At 40.9% G+C, this 20,444-nt stretch overlaps 2 protein-coding genes across 2 annotated transcripts in view; both read right to left on the bottom strand.

The window, feature by feature from the left end:
- Positions 1-10,367, bottom strand: part of LOC125003611 (B-cell receptor CD22-like) — a 66,756-nt gene extending 56,389 nt beyond the window's left edge. The window contains 5 exon segments of the mRNA XM_047577600.1: positions 2,115-2,124; positions 5,673-5,920; positions 9,751-9,889; positions 9,891-10,012; positions 10,113-10,367. Of these exon segments, the coding sequence (XP_047433556.1) occupies positions 2,115-2,124; positions 5,673-5,920; positions 9,751-9,889; positions 9,891-10,012; positions 10,113-10,155 (562 nt within the window). The 5' untranslated portion in view covers positions 10,156-10,367.
- A 703-nt stretch (positions 10,368-11,070) lies between these two features.
- Positions 11,071-12,573, bottom strand: LOC125003610. Its single transcript, XM_047577599.1, has 3 exons — positions 12,436-12,573; positions 11,393-11,740; positions 11,071-11,270 (listed from the first exon to the last, which is right to left on the bottom strand). Exons 1-3 carry the CDS (start codon positions 12,488-12,490, stop codon positions 11,071-11,073), a joined length of 603 nt encoding a protein of 200 aa, XP_047433555.1. The 5' UTR covers positions 12,491-12,573.
- Between the last annotated feature and the right edge of the window lie 7,871 nt (positions 12,574-20,444).

The raw sequence follows: 20,444 nt of genomic DNA, 5'->3' as shown, positions 1-20,444 counted from the left end.
TGTTGTTTGCTCGATGTTGGACTTTGTTTGGGTGGCGCTCCTTCCTGTGTCTGTTTAGCCACGGAGGCTCTCACTGCTCACCATGACTTTGATTCACATAAACTGACATTTGTCCACATGAGAATCTGAACTTGTCTGTGCTCTGAACATCTTTGTATGTTGTTGTTGTTGTTGTTGTTGTTGTTGAAATGGATGAAGAGACGAGCTCATGTCAACTGTAGTGATCATGATCATCATCAATCAGGACATCAGTCATTATCTGATTGTACATAGCTGATATTCTAAGTCCAACTAACTGATTGTGTGGATGAAGTGAATCTGTGCATGAAATGACTGAACAAGAGTCATTGATCAGACTTTACTGATTTAATGGGAGAACAAACTGAAGCTTCACATGATTAATAAAGCTGCTGTTTGTCACACATGAACAAATGACCGTCTCCTGTCTTTATTCCAGGATCTCAGCATTTTGCATTTGCTTCTTTTTTATTGCGTTTTTTCTTTTTCTTTTTGAATCAAATAGTCCCTTAAGTTGACAGCCTTGTGTTTTCTGTTCAACTTTCTGCCATCTCTGTCTGTCTGTGTTCTCTGAGCCCTGTTTACATGGAGGAAGATGAAGCTCTTGATGAGACAATCCAGCAGAAGAGTCTGACACAGGCCTTGTAGTGTTCAAAGTTTAACGTTACATTTTCTAGTCCTTTTAAATTGTGGTAATATTATAATTGCATACAACAATGTTGCAAAATTTTCAGAATAAACCTGGTAATAATTTTACAGGTAATAAGATTTTGTTTGTGAACCCAAATGTAGGAGCCATTTAATCTCACATTCAGTGTTTATTTTATGTTAATAAGTGATATAAGTATTTATGTTTTCACTATTTAGTTGAATGGTATTTAGCATGGATCCATGTTAGCATTGGCCCTATTGGCATTCGTCTGTCAGCATCTGGGTTGGAATCCGCCTGTTAGCATCCGTGTTAGCATTCAACTGATTTGTACGTTCAGTCATTCATCTGTTAGCATTGGTCTGTTAGCCTTCATCTGGTAGCATCCATATGCTAGCGTCCATTTGCTAGCATTAATCTGATTTGTATGTTAACACTAAAATGTAAATTCAATGATTTATGGCTCCAGAAGGAAGAATTTAAAGCATGTTTAAAGCCGGTGGATGGAAAAACACTGTGTTCCAAATGATCATTCAAATTGTATTTAAGTGTCATAACGATTACATTTTTTGTTTTTCAATCAAACTCATGGATGGTATTGTGTCGCATGGCTCTTTGGATCACTGAAATCAATCTCAGACACCTGTGATAATTAGTTTGCTGGATGAGTCCAATTAAGTAAAAACTACTTAAGAAGGGCGTTCCACATTATTAAGCAGATGACCATTTCCAAGCAATATAGGAAAGAAGAAGGATCTCTCTGCTGCCGAAAAGCGTGAAAAAGTTCAGTCCCTTGGACAAGGTATGAAAACCTTAGATCTTTCAGGAAAACTTAAGTGTGATCATCGTACTGTTAAGAGATTTGTGGCTGATTCAGAGCACACACGGGTTCGTGCAGATAAAGGCACGATGAGGAAGGTTTCTGCCAGACAGATGCATGGGATCAAGAGAGACAGCTGCTAAAATGCCGTTACAAAGTAGCAAACAGATATTTGAAGCTGCTGGTGCCTCTGGAGTCCCACCAACATCAAGGTGGAGGATCCTCCAGAGGCTTGCAGTTATGCGTAAACCTTCTATCCAGCCGCCCCTAAACAATGCTCACAAGCAGAAACGGCTGCAGTGGGCCCAGAAATACAACAAGACTCATTTTCAAACAGTCTTGTTCACTGACGAGTGCCGTGCAACCCTGGATGGACCAGATGGATGGAGTAGTGGATGGTTGGTGGACGGCCACCATGTCCCAACAAGGCTGCAACGTCAGCAAGGAGGTGGTGGAGTCATGTTTTGGGCCGGAATCATGGGGAGAGAGCTGGTCGGACTCTTTAGGGTCCCTGAAGGTGTGAAAATGACGTCTGTAAAGTATGTGGAGTTTCTGACTGACCACTTTCTTCATGCTACAAAAACAAGAAACCGTACTTTCCGTAACAAAATCACCTTCATGCATGACAACGCACCATCTCACGCTGCATCATCGGCTGCTATGGGCATAAAAGCAGAGAAACTCATGGCGTGGCCCCCGTCCTCCCCTGACCTCAACCCTATTGAGAACCTTTGGAGCATCCTCAAGCAAAACATCTATGAGAGTGGGAGGCAGTTCACATCCAAACAGCAGCTCTGGGAGGCTATTCTGACATCCTGCAAAGACATTCAAGCAGAAACCCTCCAAAAACTCACAAGGTCAACGGATGCAAGAATGTGAAGCTGCTATAAAATAAGGGGTCCTATGTTAAAATGTAACTCCACATGTTGAGATGTTTTTGATTGAAATAGCTTTTGCTTTCAGTAAATATGACCCTAATGCTGCAGATTCAAAGATGAGCATTTTCAGTTTTTAACAACCTGTAAAATGTGATAAAACTCTGCTGTGCGTGATAATTTGGAACAGTGCATTTTAAGTTTTTCATGTTTGAAAAATACTGTTGTCATTGGGAGGTTTGTTCAGTAACATTAGAATTCATTAAACTAACGGTTGATGACGTGAAAATTATGCCGACTGTCATTTGCATTGACTGTTTAGGAAAATCTGAGACAAATATCATTTGCAAAATAATTTGGAACACAGTGTATTTATGAAGCACACTGCACCTGTGCAAAAAAAAAAAGTTTGAATCTTGGAACATTGGGCATCAAGGCGCTGGAAATCCCACAGCTAATCAGAAAAACATGAAGATGCCATAAAATGCCAGCAGCAGACGCTTTCAATCAGCCAGTATTATTCCACATCAGGATCTGGAGCATCGAGGTCCAGCGCGACCAAGTCTGCTACAACTCCAGTTGACCTGTGGACAGCGTTTGGGTCTACGCCCACACTAAAAGAGGAGGTGCTCTGGACTCTTCACACGGTGGTTAAGCACCAGTCATATACTGGCAATGAGAACATTGATGAGCTGTTCTAGACCATGTTCCCGGATTCTGACATGGAGAAACAAGTGCGGAAAAGACGAGACGGACGAGACGTTGAAGATGAAGCGATTTGGATCAGCCCATTTCACCAAGAGAGACCTCATCTCCAAAGTTAAGGGCCCGTTCGTGCTGACGTTCGACCAAAGTCTGAGTCAAAGGAACAAGACCAAGCAGTTGGACCTGCACGTACGTTTTTGGGAAGGCGAGCGGGTCCAGTCAAGGTACCTGGGGTCCCAGTTTATGGGACATGTGACAGCTCAGGACGTACTGAAACATGTCAAAGTAAGTAAAGTGTTTTAGTAGCGAGCGTTGCATGAGTCTTCTTCTTATCAGCAGCACAGTACTAGATATGATACCAGAAGTAACAGAATAAGACTCAGGACAGTAAGTGGAACTATAAAACTGCAAAGATTTATTTTCATCTCAGGAGTGTGTGGACCAACTTAACCTCAGGAGCCTAGTGTCCGTCTCAATGGATGGGCCCAATGAACTTCAAACAGTTTTGAACTTTTCCAACAAGAGGATGCAGAACTGTATGGAGGTGCTCAGCTTTTTTCTGTGCGTAGCTGTGGACTGCACACGTTGCGTAGTTCTTTGAAAAGTGGCTTCACCATGTGGCAGCTGGACAAACTTGTGAGAGCCGTGCACACACTGTTCCACAACGTACCAGCAAGGAGAGAAGACCACAGCGCACAAAAGACTACAGCGCCGTCACAAAATCCACCATCTTGCCCTCACCGTGTTGTGGTCATCGGTGGATTGAGAACCTGCCTGTGGTAGAGAGGGATGTTTGCAGTCTGGCCATCACTTCAGCAGTATATGGAAGCAGTGAGAAGAAAGAAAGTCCCCACCCCGGGACAGCGTCCTTTGACACTGTCCAAACTGCCCTGAAAGATCCACTCATCTTGGCAAAGCTACAATTCTACACGACTATTGCCAGGACGTCTGATGCCTTTTTGACGAGCTATCAAACAGACGAGCCAGTGACGCCTTTCTTCATTAAAGACTTGGCTGAGCTGATTGAGGTAATGATTTCTATGGGTAGCACACCACATCATCACCACAACATTCCTGTCACTACAGATTAGACCTAATTGATGTGACACTGTGTCATTGAAGAACAGCTACATCCGTCAGTTTTCTGTTCATGCATTAGGATTTTGATGACGACACATTGTGGTAAATGTGGATACAGTTGACTTGTGTTTACTTTTGAGGTTGTCTTTTGACAGGGTCTTACTCAGGTGCTTCATCAAGAGAGAGGTCCTGCAGGACATCAGCACACTGCAGCTAACCAACGTGGATGTAGCTGATGAAAAGAACTGGCACCAGCTTAAAGGACACTGACATTGGCTTGGGTGCTGAGTCAGCCCTCAAGGTAGTGTGACCATTTCTAAAGATCGTTTCATGAATTGTAGTCAGGATGCAAGTAGCACACATCATTTTATTCTACGTACCATTTCCAGCTTATTCCCTTTTCAGAGCAGCAGCAGCTCAGAGCTCAGAGTCCTTGAGTTTAGAATGGACCGCATTGATGTCCAGCTTGTTTCAGGTGTTGTTGCAGGTATTTTCCTGGTGCGTCTTTAAAGTTGTCGTCACTTAGATGAGCTCTGAAACAGTCACTGGTTGATATGGAAACTGTTTTTCTGTTTACATGTCCCTTATACACTGTGATAAGTCAGAGTGGTAATAACTTGGATCAGAAGAGGAATGTCTCTGGTTTCACAGCATCAACATATGTGCAACATCCCTCCTAAACACGTGCACACATACATGTATTTATTCTACCTGCTGTTTTGCACTGTCTGCATCCTCACCAGCAGAGATGTGTGAATATATACATATATTTATATACATGAGCAAACTCATCTCCCATATTTTCTTACTTGAACGTTGCCTTGTTTGTTTGTAACATGTTTGTTTTGTATATCTTCTATATTCTTCTATTTTTATCCTTTAGTCCACCCATATGTGCACTGTCTCTGCTGCTGTTAACTAGAAGTTCCCATCTTATCTTATCTTATCTTATCTTATCTTATCTTATTATAGAAATATTTTTGACACTGATAAAATGACTTCCTGGATTTGTTCTGTGGTTCACATCTACAGTTCAGCACATGGTTTAATAATCAGTTCTGGTCACATGCTCTGATCTCTTTCACCTCTACAGCCTCCACAGGTTCATTGGGTTCAGTCCCACAGCTGAAGAGTTTCTTCTTCCTGGATGGAATCCAAGAAATAAGACGACGGATGAAAACAAATCTAAAAGTAAATGGACAGTAAAGTTAAAAAAAACAAACACACTCACCTCATACACAGAATCAAAAGAAGCAGAGGAACCAGCACCATCAAAGTTAACCTGATCACATTCAGTTTTACTGGTAATTTTCCTACAAATGAACAAAACACTGATATGAGGTCTTTGTGTCACTAACAGAGTTGATTGTTCAGATCAAGCAAAGAAACAATGAACCGTGTAAAAACATTCTGACAGTAGATGTTGTTGTTTTAGAATCACTGGAGGTTTTCTCTGCAGTGACTTGTTGATAATCTCTGATGCAGTGAACTGATATTTGAATCTTTATTTACCTGTGACACCAACCAGGTGTAAGGTGGAGTTATGACGTCCTCTTCTGTTCTGGGCTTCACAGTAATAACTCCCTCTGTGTTCAGGTCTGAAGTCAGTGATGGTGAAGATCTGTCCTGAAGCTTTTGGTGAGTCTTCATTCTCCTTGTACCAGGTGTAGTTAGCTGCTGGGTTAGCATCACTGCTACAGGTCAGAGTCCCTGAACTACCCTCCACTATCTCACCAGATGGACTCACTGACACAGAGGGAAGCTTTGGAGGATCTGGGAGGAGAATTAAAACAAGTCTGTTTTTGGCTAAAATGAGATCAGTTCTTCAAGGAGCAGAAACAACACAACTATAAACAGGATATGTTGCACAAAACCATCCCAGACAGATTCAGACGTTTCTTTTGATACGTATATTTTTTCTTAGTTTTCATGTCAGGAATAGTCAAACATGACAACATCACAGTACTTTCAAAAGAGAAATAACACAGCCAGGCTACTGAATCACTTGAGGGGGAATCAGCAAATACAATCTTTGCTCTACTCAGTTCAAACAGTTTGGTTCCTTGGAAAGCAACTGGTGGTTATATGCCCCATCAAACAGAGCATCAGCAAGACGATAAAGTCAAAGTAGAAAGGAGGGGGAGGTCATGAATGACCCTCCTCGATCGTCAACAACACCATCCATTTTTCCCATCTTGCGTGATACAGATCCCTTTTCAGTCTGAGCAGGAACGTTAGTCTCTCCATCTGGTGAGTTTCTTCATTAACCTCTGACCAGTCAGAGTTTGTGGGTGGGTCTGACTGCAGCCACTTACAGGTGATAGCTTTTTTTTTTTTTTTTTTTGCTGCTACAGACATTATTTTTAAGAGGTATTTGTCATTTTCTGCCATCCCGTCAGGTAAATGACTTAGAAAAAGAGTTGTAAATGGTGGAGGACTCTGCTGTCCCAGTATCCGTTGTGTGGTTTTCACAGCATCGTCCCAAACGGGCCGTCGTCCTGGGCAACTCCAAAAGATGTGGTCGTGGTTTGCCTCATCACTTCCACATTTCCTCCAGCAGGTGTAAACCGCTGTTATTGAATATGTTTTCATTCTGGGTGTTAGAAAAAAACCAACAAGGTTCTTCCAACAGAATTCGCGCCACAAATAGAACAAGAAGTGGAAAAAGCATCACCACACATATTATCCCAATGTTTACAAGTTTACAATTCTCTCTCCCATCTCTCTCTGATGTATGTTGTGGTATCATCTCTGCTCTTTGCAATGCCCTGGAAAGCTTTGAACATATTTACAGGTACCTTTATATGCCCGTATTATTAATTGGTGTTATTTCGTTGTGATTCTGCAGTTTCCTTTACCCGGACTTCTTTCATAAAATATTGTAGATATCGAAAAAAAATCCTGATTTCTAAGTTATATTTTTCTTTCAGTGCTTGAAAACTTTGTAGCGTATTTTTTTTTTTTCCATATATTACAATAAGCAGTAAAACCCTTATTTGTCCAGTACTTAAACCTGGAGTCCATAACATACTTCAGTTCAAAGTCTGTGTCATGTCCAACACATTAGATTGTTTTCAGGTTGGTTCCACAAATTGAATTGCTTCACAATCCCAAACCAGATGTGTAATGTAAAGGAGACAAATGGGTTGAAATGCCCTTGAAATGTTGCCATTAATTTGTTTCCACCAATCACCGCTTCTATAGGGATGCCCCTGCTTTCCCCTGCCACGTCCTGACACTTTGCCTCATATCCACCATCACACCAGAGAACCACATATTTTAACTGGGCAGCAAGATAAAAACTCCTGAGATCAGGGAGAGACATACCAGCCCTTTCTTCATTAACAGTCAATGTGCTGTATTTAATCCTTGTTTTTTTTTCCTTCTCCGAATAAAACGCGAAATTTGTTTGTCCCATTCATGAAATTGACTTGTTGGAATTTTAACAGGCAGTGACATAAATAGATATAATAGTTTAGGTAAAATAGACATTTTTATAAGGTCGATTCTTGCACTAAAGCTTAAAAAAAAAAAAAAAACTGTCCAGTTACCAAGATCTTCTTTGATTTTTTTGTTTCGTAGCAGTTTTTGTACAAATCATTAGGACAGTGAGTCAACCAAATTCCCAAATATTTAATGACGTTTTGAGACCAGTCGACTGGTATTCTGTGTTTGAGCTCCGGTGAGGGGATATAATTGAACGTTAGTACTTGAGTTTTCTGTATGTTCAGTTTATAACCTGAATATGTGCCAAATACATCAAGAGATCTAAAATGATAGGAAGGCATTTTTCTGGGTTTCTGGGTAATTCTCTGCATCTAGTCTTTCCAGCACTGCACTTATTTTATTTTTCCTGCTGTTCTGTATCATATGGAGAGAGCGTCTGATATCATCATGTGTTTGACGCCCCTGATGAACCCAGTTTGGTCGCTATCAATTCATTCTGGCATGAATGAGTCTAATCTTCGGGCCATTATTGATGCATATAGTTTATAGTGGTTGGTTTAGAACCGAGATCGGCCCATATGAACTACATAGCAATTTATTCTTTCCCTCCTTGGGGATAAGAGAAATGATCGCCTCGTTCCATGAAGGTGGGGATGACTTGTTTTCTAATGTCCAGTTAAAAGAGTTAAGAAGTGTTGGATTCAGCTCTTCTATAAATATTTTGTACCATTCAGCCGGTAGTCCATCGCTTCCTGGTGTCTGATTTATTTTTAAGTTTATTCAGTGCTGTTTCCAGTTCTTTTTCTCTAATCTGTGATGTCAAACGTTTATTTTGATGATCTCCGATTGTAGTAGATCTAATGAGTCTAGAAAGGTTATTTTATCTTATTTTAGTTTCTAGCACTGGCTGCGAATATAGGTTCTTATAACATGATTGAAAAGCAGCATTGATTTCCTCTAAGTTATAGTATATTTGTCCTGTTTTACAGTCCAATATTTTATATATTGATTGGGAAATTTGCTTTATGCGTATTTTCTTTGCTAGTAGTTTCGTATTTTTCCTTAATTTCCTTCATTTTTAACTGGGTTTGGGGGTCTTGGTTTCTGCAGTGTTGCTTTTCCAGTTCTTTTAAACTGTCCTCAAGCTGTTTTAGTTTATTTTCTTTTGCCTTCTTGATTGCCCTACTGAGGGATATCAGTTTACCCCTGCACACTGCCTTAATGTATCCCATAATACATTTGGGTTCACTTCTCCATTGTCGTTATGGTCAAGAAAGGTCTTAATTTCAGAACTCACATCTTGTATGACTGATTTGTCATCAAGCAGACTTGTATTCAGGCAGATTCAGACCTTTCATGAACATCTGTCCTGGATAATCCAAACACTAGTGTCCAGCTTATAGTACTTGTCTCCACATGTGTCCCCAGCCAACACTTGGTATCTGATCTCATAATAATAATCAATGATGGGTTTATTATTTCCTGTCATTTGATCATTTGGGTCAAATATTATAATTTTATAACAGCTGTTAGCTACAGTGGATCTCTATTGTTGTATCAGAACCACAAACACTGGTTTGTTTGTCACGACTTTGATATTTTAGAACCAGTAGTTAAGTCTCTCTCTCACCAAAGGAAAAACACCTGATGTATCATTTATTTATTTATCTGTAGCTGACCTGCAAAAACTAATTAAATCTAGTAAGTGTTAGAATTATACATTTGTGATTATTGAGGAAATACGCAACTTAACTCCACGTGTACTTATACATCAACATAAGCCTTTTTTTTTAAAGATATAATCACTTCTTTCTCAGTTGTTTTTTTTTTTATTATTTAGTTTGGTAACAGCTCTAATTACTAATGAACAAACACCACTTAAGGCTATCATCATCTATAATAGCAGTCGAGTGTTATTCCTGTATGAAGCAACATTCTGCTCATGGAACAGCTCCACTGCTGAGTAGTGACACTAAATGTGGACTCAGGTCAAGTTACTCTGATGTGTCCTCAGTATTGTGGCGAGTTCACACGTGTACTTTAAGCTGGTCACTGGAGATCAGTCTGAACGGAGCCATAGTTTAGAAAGTTAGCAGGCTAAGATTTACAATATTTGGGAATGTTTCCAACAAAGTGATTAATTAATTAATACTCACACTGGACATCTATGAACAGAGATGAAGACTTTGAATATCCGTATTGATTCTCAGACTTGCAGTAGTAGTTTCCACTGTTGTTAGAGCTGATAGAAATGAAAGCATGCACACCATCTGATCCTTGACTCAGTATTTGGTTTCTCCTTGTACCAGGTGTAGTTAGCTGCTGGGTTAGCATCACTGCTACAGGTCAGAGTCCCTGAACTACCCTCCACTATCTCACCAGATGGACTCACTGATACAGAGGGAAGCTTTGGAGCATCTGGAAGAGACAGATGGAAACATAAGTTATAACTAAAATAAAGAGAAAACCTTGTCATGGGGGACAAAGTGCAACAGACTGGATTTGTATGTTCACTCACATTTTACATCAATTGTAATGTATCTGGACGACATCTTTCCCATCGTGTTCTCAGCTGTACATTGATACTCTCCAGAGACAGAGGGCTGGACAGAGCTGAGGACAAGCTGTGGTCCATTACTGACAAGTGTTTGGGTCTTGTACCAGGTGTAGTTAGCTGCTGGGTTAGCATCACTGCTACAGGTCAGAGTCCCTGAACTACCCTCCACTATCTCACCAGATGGACTCACTGACACAGAGGGAAGCTTTGGAGCATCTGGAGAACATAGAGAACATTATGAAATTAGTTTTTTAACTTCAATATCAGTTTGTTGTTAAAACATTAGACTTTCCAACAGGTCTTTGATGACTAGTAATTTAATCTTGTTATCCTCCACATAGTGTATTTTCTGCATAGTGGTCCACCAACAAAGATCACTCCATAATAATCTGAGAGGAACCAGAGGAACCCAGGGGAACTTCTAAGCAGCTAAAGGCCTCTCTCACATTGGTTAATGTTAATGTTGATGAATCCACTGGACAACCATGAGGACAAGGACCAAGACACTGCTCTGTCTCCAAAAAAGAACAATTTCTCCCATCACTTCGCTAAACCTCATGAAGACGACTGTTGGGATTTTTTCAGTGGACAGATGAGACCAAAGTAGAATAGTTTGGTTTAAATGTTTGGGCATCGTCACGTTTGGAGATGAACCAACTCTGCATTCCAGCACCAGAACCTCATCCCTCCATGACACATGGGGGCGCTAATGTCCTGGTCTGGACCTGTTCTGCTGCATCTTCTCTTCTTCTAATTTCAGGACACAAACTTCCACTGATGATTTAAGTCATTTTTAATTGAAAAATGTAGACAATTAAGTTGTCGCACATCAACTTTTAACCAGCTCTGTGTGTCTTCAGTCACATTAGACAAAACTTCAAAGCAAAGTAAACTCACAGACTGAAGGAGAGCGGTAATCTCATGTCCACTGAAAGCACAGGAGAACGGTGTCTCCAGGAGAAAAGTCTTGTTGAATTGAATCAGTGTCTTTGTTCATGTTCACTCCATTCTTGTACCAGACGTAGGAACGAGCAGATAGACGACACCTGCTCTGACACTTCACCTCTGCCCAGTTAGGATACGATATTGGAGATATTTTCTTGGCCTCTACATGGAGAACTGAAGGAACAGAGAAATATCATTTTAACTGTTGTCACCCATTAAATAAACACATTCATCAATCGTTCAGTAACAGTAATGACATGTTTCACATTTGACATATGTGGAGGAGAAATTCTTACCTGAGACAGTCAGAGTGACTCCAGGTGAACCAGTAAAACGTCCACCTTCTTGGTTTGTTATGAATATGAACTTGTACTCAGCTGAATCGCTCTCTCTCAAGTCTGAGATTCTCAGAGTGCACTTGTTCTCATTGCAACTGTGAGTCACACGACCAGAATACTTTGAGTCTGTCGACAGATCATCAGGTTCAGACCCTGTGAACCAAAATGTTTTCTCCACAGTTGTAGAACGGCGCCCAACTTTATATGGGTATGTGAAGGAGCTTTTTATTTCCACTGTTGATCCTTTTACAGCACAGATCTGAGTAGAAGAGTAAGTCACTCCATAACCAGTCTGACCAAGTACCACTGGAACACAGAGAACATCAGAGACTAGATTTAGATTCATTGATTAAAGTCAGAAAAATAAACACTTTACTGAAAAATCACCATCAAAGGGGAAATGTACTTAACTAGAAGGATGTGATACATGAACACAACAGTTCTGCTCTGCATGGGTGGAGTGGTGTGAATGGAAACTAATGACAAATGTGAAACACTGAGACGTGTGCAACAACTGTGGTGAGAAAACTCTTAACAGGAACACAGAGATCACAGATAGTAAAGTAGACTCTTTACAGAATGAGAAAGAACCACTGAACTATAAAACTGTGGCCTAAACAAGAGGTGGTCAGAGCAGACTCTACCTGCTAAGGAGACTTAGATTACTTCAGAGTGCACGGAGCACTCCTGAGGACCGTCTATGACAAACACACACTGGACACTTTAATGTTTTTTATTACATCTCTTTAGCTGCTGTCTTTTAAACTGCTGCTGCATCACTGACTATTTCTCCACTCTGGGACAAATAGAGGGTTAATGTTTAAGAATCAACACATTTCTACAATAATCAAAGTCAAGTGTAAGAAGCTAGTCACTAGAAATGTGTCATTTTTACATGAAAACTAATCTGTGAGCTTATATGTTTTGCAAGTAACAAGAATCAATCTACAGCTGTTAGATAAATGTAGTTGAGTAAAAAGTATAATATTCCTGCTCAGTACCTGACACAGAGAGAAGGAAGACAAAGAATCCCCTCGTCGCTGCAGTTAAACCCATCGCTGCTCCTCACGTCTGTCAAACAGCAGACAGATCACATACTTAAGTACAACAGTACGTCAGTTAGTGGCAGAATATATTTCCTGTGTAGAGACAGCTTCTTCTGTCAGAGACCGTTCTGTTAAACAATATCTTACTTCCTCTTTCCATTATTAATATGCATCAGCATAGTAATGACTGTAAATTCTCAAGCTGAAATGAAGACATGATTCTTACTTCTGTTTTTCATCAATAAACCTCCTATGATGTGACTTATAGACTTGATCATTATAGACTTGAGTGTCACTCTGTGAAATTAAAAGTGAATTTCGGAGACATATTTGTTTAAATCTTTCTTTTTCTAAAGTTTTGCTGATACAGTCAAGCTGTGCAACATCAGCAGTTCCTGGTAGATACTTTCTAACAGTCAGTCTAAAAATATATTCAGAGTAAAGGGTGTTAGTTTCTATGTTCCAGTCATTTCTCCTATAATGCTGCATCTTATATGAACTCAGAAAGTGGTTGCTGTTGAAATTAGTTCTTCTAGGTTCAAAGTTTGTCTTCAAAATAACAGACTTTCATCAAAGTGTTGACCAGAGGCCATGAAATTCTCAGAGGTTTGATGACGACAGGAGAAAGAAAACTTTGAGGAAGAGAAGTGGGCGTTACCAAGTTGAACTAATCTCATCTTTGACGACCAATGGGAGTGACTGATACAGTTGATTGACACACAGCTCAAAGTTCCCAAATGATTCCTGAAGGATCCACCGTCCACAGCTTGAAGGACTATCAAACGTCTACAACACAGTAAATACAAAACTAAGTGTATTAACATTTCTGACCTGGCTTCCTCTGGCGTTCATGAATTTCAAAGATGACAATATAATACGGTGTGTAATACCTGAGAGGACGACAACCAGTCTAGAGGAAAGAAGCTAAATGAGCTAAACATGTTAACACACATGAAATCAAAACACATGACATCAATTCAGTGAAGATCCATGATGATACATCTCAGGATGCATATTTGACATGACTCGCTGACCTTTAACCCCATCAGTTCACAGCCCTTACAGAAGTATCCCATCGGCCAATCAGGAGCCAGCTGAATGGACATGTCAGCATCTGTGAGGGCAGACGAGTCCTGGTCCAGAAACAAGTTTCCATAGAACCTGTCAGACACAAACACAAACAGAGAGGGAAGAAATGAATGTGATGAGAGAACAAGGACACAGTTCAACTGTGTTTGTGTCACAGATCACAGATCAGCTCTACTTTGGTCGTTGTGATCACAGGAGATGTCTTCTGTAAATATGTCACTGTCTGGCTGTACTGGCCTCCATTAAACAGCCCTGCACTGGAGAACACACACAGGTACGTCTCAAAAAATTAGAATATCATGCAAAAGTGCAATATTCAAAACACCTGGAAAGGTTTCCTGAGCCTTTAAATGTTTCTCTCAGTCTGGGTCAGTAGGCCACACAATCACAGGGAAGACTAATGACTGGACAGATGTCCAGAAGGCAGAGGTCACTGACACCCTCCACAAGGAGATAAAGCCACAAACAGTCATCGCTAAAGATGCTGGTAGAGCTGTATCCAAGCTGTATCCAAGCATATTCATAGAAGGTTAAGTGGAAGGAAAAGGTGTCGTAGGAAAAGGTGGACCAGCAACAGGGACAACCACAGCCTTGAGAGGACTGTCAAGCAAAATCCATTCAAGAATTAGGGGGAGATGACGTAGACAAATCCTATGGGCCACAAATGCCACGTTCCTCAAGTCAAACCACTCCTGAACTAGAGAATACGTCAAGAGCATCTTACCTGGGCTGAGGAGAAAAAGAACTGGACTGTTGCTCAGTGGTCCAAAGTCCTCTTTTCAGATGAAAGTAAAATGTTCATGTCATTGGGAAATCAAGGTCCCAGAGTCTGGTGGGAGAGTGGAGAGGCACAGAATCTCCTTTGCTTGAGGTCCAGTGTGAAGTTTCCACAGTCAGTGATGATTTGTGGCACCGTGTCATCTGCTGGTGTTGGTCCACTGTGTTTTCTGAAGTCCACAGTCAACGCAGCCACCGACCAGGAACATTTAGAGCACGTCATACTTCCTTCTGCTGACAAGCTTTACTTTTTATGCTGATTTCATTTTCCAGCAGGACCTTGGAACCTGCCCACGTTGCCAAAGGTACCAACAGCTGGTTCAGTGACCATGGTGTTACTGTGCTTGACTGGCCAGTGAACTCACCTGACCTGAACCCCACAGAGAATCTATGGGCTGTTGTCAAGAGGAAGGTTAGAGACACCAGACCCTACAAGGCAGATGACCTGAAGGCTGCTATCAAAGCAATCTGGGCTTCCATTACACCTCAGCAGAGCCACAGGATGATCACCTCCATGCCACGTCACACTGATGCAGGAATTCATGCAAAAGGAGGCCCAACCAACTAGTGCATTAAAATGAACATACTTTTCAGAAGCCTGACATCTGTGTTTAATATATATATATTTTTTTTATCAATCTTGTGTAATATATATAATTCTCAGACACTGTGTTCTCATTATCTGTATGTCATGATCACGTCCTGTATCATGTTTTGAGTTTCCTGTTTTATTTTGTTAAGTTTCAGATTTCCTGTCTGTGTTTCCTCGTGTGTGTCCCTTGATTGTTAATCGGTTTCTCCTGGTGTCATTGCCCTGATCTGTCTCACCTGTGTCTTGTCGTCCCCTGAGCCCTCTTGTGTATTTATGGCCCTACTTTCCCTTTGTTCCTCGTCTCATGGTTGATGTTACTTTCTGATGTTGTCTCCGCACCACGTCCATGATTCTTTCTTTGATTTTTACATGTTGGATTACCTGCCGCACGCAGCGCTTTTTGTTCCTGTTTGTTTTCATTAAAAACCTCTTTATCCCGGATTCAGTGCCTCCTCCTCAACTGTCCTGCATTTGGGTCCTACCTCACCCTCTACAACCCTGACACTGTGAGCCATGATCATGAAGATTACAAGACATGAAGGCTTGAAATATTTCACTCATGTGTAATGAATCTAGATAATATATGAGTTTCACTTTCTGAAGTGACTGACAAAATACTGAACTTTTTCACGATATTGTAATTTTTTGAGATGTAGCTGTTGCCACTTGTTGAAACACTGCATGACTACACACTCACTTGCTGCTTTCGATTGCTTGTTAACACAAATAGATAATCAGCCAATCACGTGGCTGCAATTCACTGCATTTTGGCATGTAGAGGTTAATCATGACAACTTGTTGAAGTTCAAACTGAGCATCAGAATGAGGAAGAAAGAGGATCTAAGTGACTTTGAACGTGGTCTGGTTGTTGGTGCCAGACGGGCTGGTCTGAGTGTTTCAGAAACTGATCTACTGGGATTTTCACACACAACCATCTCTAGGGTTTACAGAGAATGGTCCGAAAAAGAGACAATGTCCAGTGAGCGGCTGTTGTGTGGATGAAAATGCCTTGTTGATGTGAGAGGTCAGAGGAGAATGGGCAGACTGGTTGGAGATGATAGAAAGGCAACAGTGACTCAAATAACCACTGGTTCTTGTTGCGTTTTCTTCTTTGCATGAAAAGTGTTATATAAATAAAGTGTGATTTGATTTGATTGGAGCAATGTTTCCTGCGTTTTACTGGTCCTTTGTTGGCTTGGGGTGAACTTTTGGCTGGAAATGTAGCTTGTCACCACGTGGTTTGTGTGTACTGTGATGTCCTGCCCTCCTGTGATGTGAGCTGTCCCTTTTAACGCTATAGCACATAGTGCTCTGGTGCAGCTAGGACGGCCTTTCTCCACTGGTTCTAATTTACTGCTATAATGTGAAGGAAAAACTTCATTATTATATCATGTTAAACAGGTCTCTTTGACCTAGTCTTGTTTGTGTTCCTTCCACAGACAAAACAGGGTCTACAAGGTCAGCTGGACAGACCGACGGCCGCCACAGATGGTGGTAGCCAGTGGTTGACCTCCCACCCACATTCTCATCTTATATTCCTCCTGGCATGAGGGTAGTAGTACTTCAAATACCACAACAGGACTAAGGACTCATGAGGTATTAATGGGTCGGCCTATGTCCACAGGAGCAAGTCCACCTTTGACCCCACACAAAGTGGCTCTGATGTGGACCGATGATTATATGACTGAGTGTGTGAAATGTTTGACTGAGGTCTCACCAAAGTTTCCTTCACAGGTTTCTGACAGGCTCCCGAAACCCTCTGAGGAACCAGTTCATCCATCTCAGTGTGGTGATCTTGTGGCTCGGTGGTTAGCGCTGATGCCTCCACCCAGCGGCTTGTCAGTCACATGGGACCTCACATGTCAGGGAAACCAGACTCTCCCTCAAACGTTCTTGTCTTTGAGGCTCAACATCTCCTTCATTATGTAACAACTGTGAAAAGGAAGTGAATGTAACTAATGGCATCATAAGGACTGCAGGGAAAACGCTGACTCAGTGTTTGACGTGAGAAGTTTGTTGAAGGTTTGTGAATGGGATTCTAACCCAATGACCCTCAGTGGTTTTATACTTTGCTACTTACACATTGGCTCCAGTTCAGAGTCGGTGGCTACGTCCATCTTTTATTAAGCCTGTGTGAGAAACACTGAATGTAAATATAGCTTCTGTTCTTTTTTAAATCTATGAAACTCAGCAGGGCGCCTTTAAGAAATGACTTCAGTGACGACTAAATGTCTATTTATGTGTGAACACACACAAAATAAAATGTGTTAGACTGAGTCTTAGTCTCAGACACATTCATGCAGTTTAGATTGAGTGTGGAGCATCTGATGATGCCAACGTCAGCTGACATGATTCAGATGAGATTTTCTAACTGAGGAACATTGTGTAATGTCTGTGTCTATGATCCTCGTGTGTTTTGTGGCCTTTAAGTGACCGCTGCAATACTGTGGTCATCGTCCTGGGAGACTGCATGGGCCTGGCTCTCGTGTATCAGCTGTCGCGTGAAGAACTGATGAACCCACAGGGAGTGACAGGGTCAGTTTTCTACATGACTCTTTTTAACCCTGGAGGGTCACTGTGGACATTCTGGGTTCCTCTAATTTAATCATCTCTGCATTTCCTACAGAGAAAGACTGACCCATGTTGTGATCTGTGTGTTGTGTGTGTGTCCCTTCAGCAGTATAGATGTAGTTGATGGAGGTTGTTAACGCTGTGTCTTTGTGTTGTAAACCTTGGTAGATGTTAAGTTCATTGTAACTGGACTGAAGACTCCACCTGTTCCTGTGAAGCTCGGTGAACATTTAAAACAAAGCTAAAACAAGGACAACTGGACTTGTCAGAGTTTTCTTGAAGACTTAAGTACAAGTAGCTTGTTAAGTTTTAAAAGACTGGTGGGGTGGTGGACATTTATCAGGAGCATCTCTGAGCGTCCACCTGAAACTCTCATGACTTGGGTCTGTTAACAACCACATGATACCGAGTGTATATGAGCAGAGTGCACTAATAAAGTTAAATTAATCTAAATGAATCCTAATACCTAATGACCACATTGTACCTGATGTCTGCTCCCCCAGACAGATCCATGTGGACATCAGTAGCCTGGGCTCCAATGAGGACACCCTCCACACCCCTGAAGAGGTCCCCTCACACCGGGACAGTGATGACGACTATTTGTAACACACACAACTCGTTTGACTCATTTGTGAGCACAGGAAACGCAGGAAGTAAATGTTAAATGGAGAAGGTATAGGATCAAATTAGCTCAACATTTCTTCCTGCTCATTTTCAAACATGTTCAGTAAAAAATGTTCAAGTTTTATTTTCTTTGTTGTGTTTTTTTTGGCATTACATTTTTGAAATGAAGTTTTCATTCATTCATTCATTCATTCATTCATTCATTCGTGCAGCGTTTTCATGGATTCCACTAAGATGCTTTAACGGATGTACGGCACTTACTGAACCTCATGTGTTGTAGTTACTGTAGTTGTTTCAGCTCTGTGTGTTCAAGCTGCACTCATCAATTTAAATAGAAATAAAGTGTAGAAGTCATGCGTGTCCTGTTATATCTCTTTCTCATGCATTTAAATACTTACATGTAGAAGGAGGCTGATCCTGAACAGCAGGAACTCTGCAGACGTCCTGTCTATTTAAACGCAGGATAAAGAGCAGAAAGTGAGAAAGCAGCAGGAAAACAGATATTTGTTGTAGAATCCCACACAGGCTTTACACTTTGTTTTAGTCCATCCTCTGAAGTTAATTTGCACCTTTTTCCAGATCAGACACAAACTGTTCTCCTTTGGCTTAGCCTCAAACATGGTCTGGTATTTTCTAGATAAAAGCTTAATCTGAAATAAATCTAAATTAAAAAAGAAACTTGCGGTTTCAGAACATATGTGTCATGGAGCGAAATATAAAGTTGAAAACCTTTCAGCAGCCTACCGGAATATAAAATGTCCCTGAGATGATTTCACCGTTACAGGTATAGTGATGGGTAGATGAGGCCTCGTGAAGCGTTGCGGCACGTTACTCAAACTGTGTTTGATACTGTATCGGTGCTGTGTCACTGTGTTGCTCAATACTGACACCTGCTGGATTTTAATCATCATTACAGAGACTCAACTGGTTTACTGATTCAATGACCGAGTATAATATACTCGGTCATTGAATCAGTTATTCAGTTGTATATTATACAATAACATTATTTAAGTTACTGTATTATATTTCGTGTACTATATTATTTTATATCTTAAATCTAAGCTTAAAATATCTATGATTTTTTTTTTTTTTTAATGTACAGGGAATATTGCTTTCTCTGGTAGCCAGGTATCTCTGGACCTCAATAATCGAATCGGCTGTGGCGTTGGTTATTTAAAAAACAACCAAGTGGCATTTTGATTTTTAGTCATCAATTACAAATCAGTACAAGATTTGTAAGAATGTAAATGCACAAATAAGCTGATGAAACTGAATAACATGCCTGATTATGTATTCATTATTAATAAAGCGACCAAAGATGTAAAATGTATTACAGGTGTTTATTCTAGGTGAAGCTGAGAGTAAAAATTGAGTATTGCAATTGGTTTCATGTTGACCAGTTCATAGTTTTTGTAGCCGAATGACATTATCATTGATATCATTTTTATAAAGTGATTTTTTTTGTTTGTTTCTTTGCTGAAACTGTAGCTCACACACACAGGTGAGACATGAACAGAGAGAATGAGAGAGAGGAGGAGGAGGAGGGTTGAGTTGTTCACTGATGTGAAATAAATTGATTAATGCACTTTTTCAACATGTCGATTCAAGTCACAAGATTCAAGTCCGAGTGAAGTCACAGTCATTGGTGTTGACGTTCAAGTCAAGATGTAAGTCTTTTTATACGTTGTTGAGTCTAATGTCATCAAATTAACGAGTATTAGTTGCTATGGAAACGACGTCACGATGGCGTAACGTCACGGCAGGAGCCGAGGTTTTAAATAGAGGCTCTCTGGTGATGGCCTTCAACATCCTCTCTCATTCAGAGGACAAAGGGCCCCAATGACCACGAGGAAGGAGGGAAGCCCGGATCTCTGCAGCCGCACCGTTGACATGGAAGCTCAAGGCTCGTCTCAACACCGCTGACCAGATGCCTCGGACACAGGCCGAAGCAACGCCATGTCAGCTGTTCCCCGGCCAAGAGACCCGATAGGCTCCCTCTGGAGTGTCGGCTCTTCCTGTTGTGTCTTCTGAAGGAGTCGGAGGATGTTGGCTGACGGAGGCCCTGTGTTTTTACAGGGGGCTCCTTGTTTCTTTTTTTAATCAGTTCTCCTCCAAACACACAAAATATCAACGTTGGGCGCCAGACAGGATTCACACTGTCAGAAAAATAATTTATAGTTTTATATTCATGAAGATAATTGGAGAGGCAAGAAAAAGACCCAGCTATTGCCTCCCTACTAAATTAACACCACAAGGAAAACAAAGAAAATCAGTTCAGGGATTAATGTTTCTTTTAAGTACAACAAAGGTT

The sequence above is a fragment of the Mugil cephalus genome, chromosome 2 (assembly GCF_022458985.1).
Source record: "Mugil cephalus isolate CIBA_MC_2020 chromosome 2, CIBA_Mcephalus_1.1, whole genome shotgun sequence".
Taxonomy (NCBI): Eukaryota; Metazoa; Chordata; class Actinopteri; order Mugiliformes; family Mugilidae; genus Mugil; species Mugil cephalus.
This window is presented reverse-complemented; position numbering and strand designations above follow the sequence as displayed.

What these genes read in the sequence shown, in the direction of transcription:
- LOC125003610 (XM_047577599.1), bottom strand. Translation starts at nt 12,490, where the DNA reads ATGGGTTTAACTGCAGCGACGAGGGGATTCTTTGTCTTCCTTCTCTCT. An exon ending in CTTCCTTCTCTCTGTGTCAG is followed by an intron (nt 11,741 to 12,435) that starts GTACTGAGCAGG and finishes TCTGTGTTCCAG; the next exon opens with TGGTACTTGGTCAGACTGGT. An exon ending in AGTCACTCTGACTGTCTCAG is followed by an intron (nt 11,271 to 11,392) that starts GTAAGAATTTCT and finishes CTGTTCCTTCAG; the next exon opens with TTCTCCATGTAGAGGCCAAG.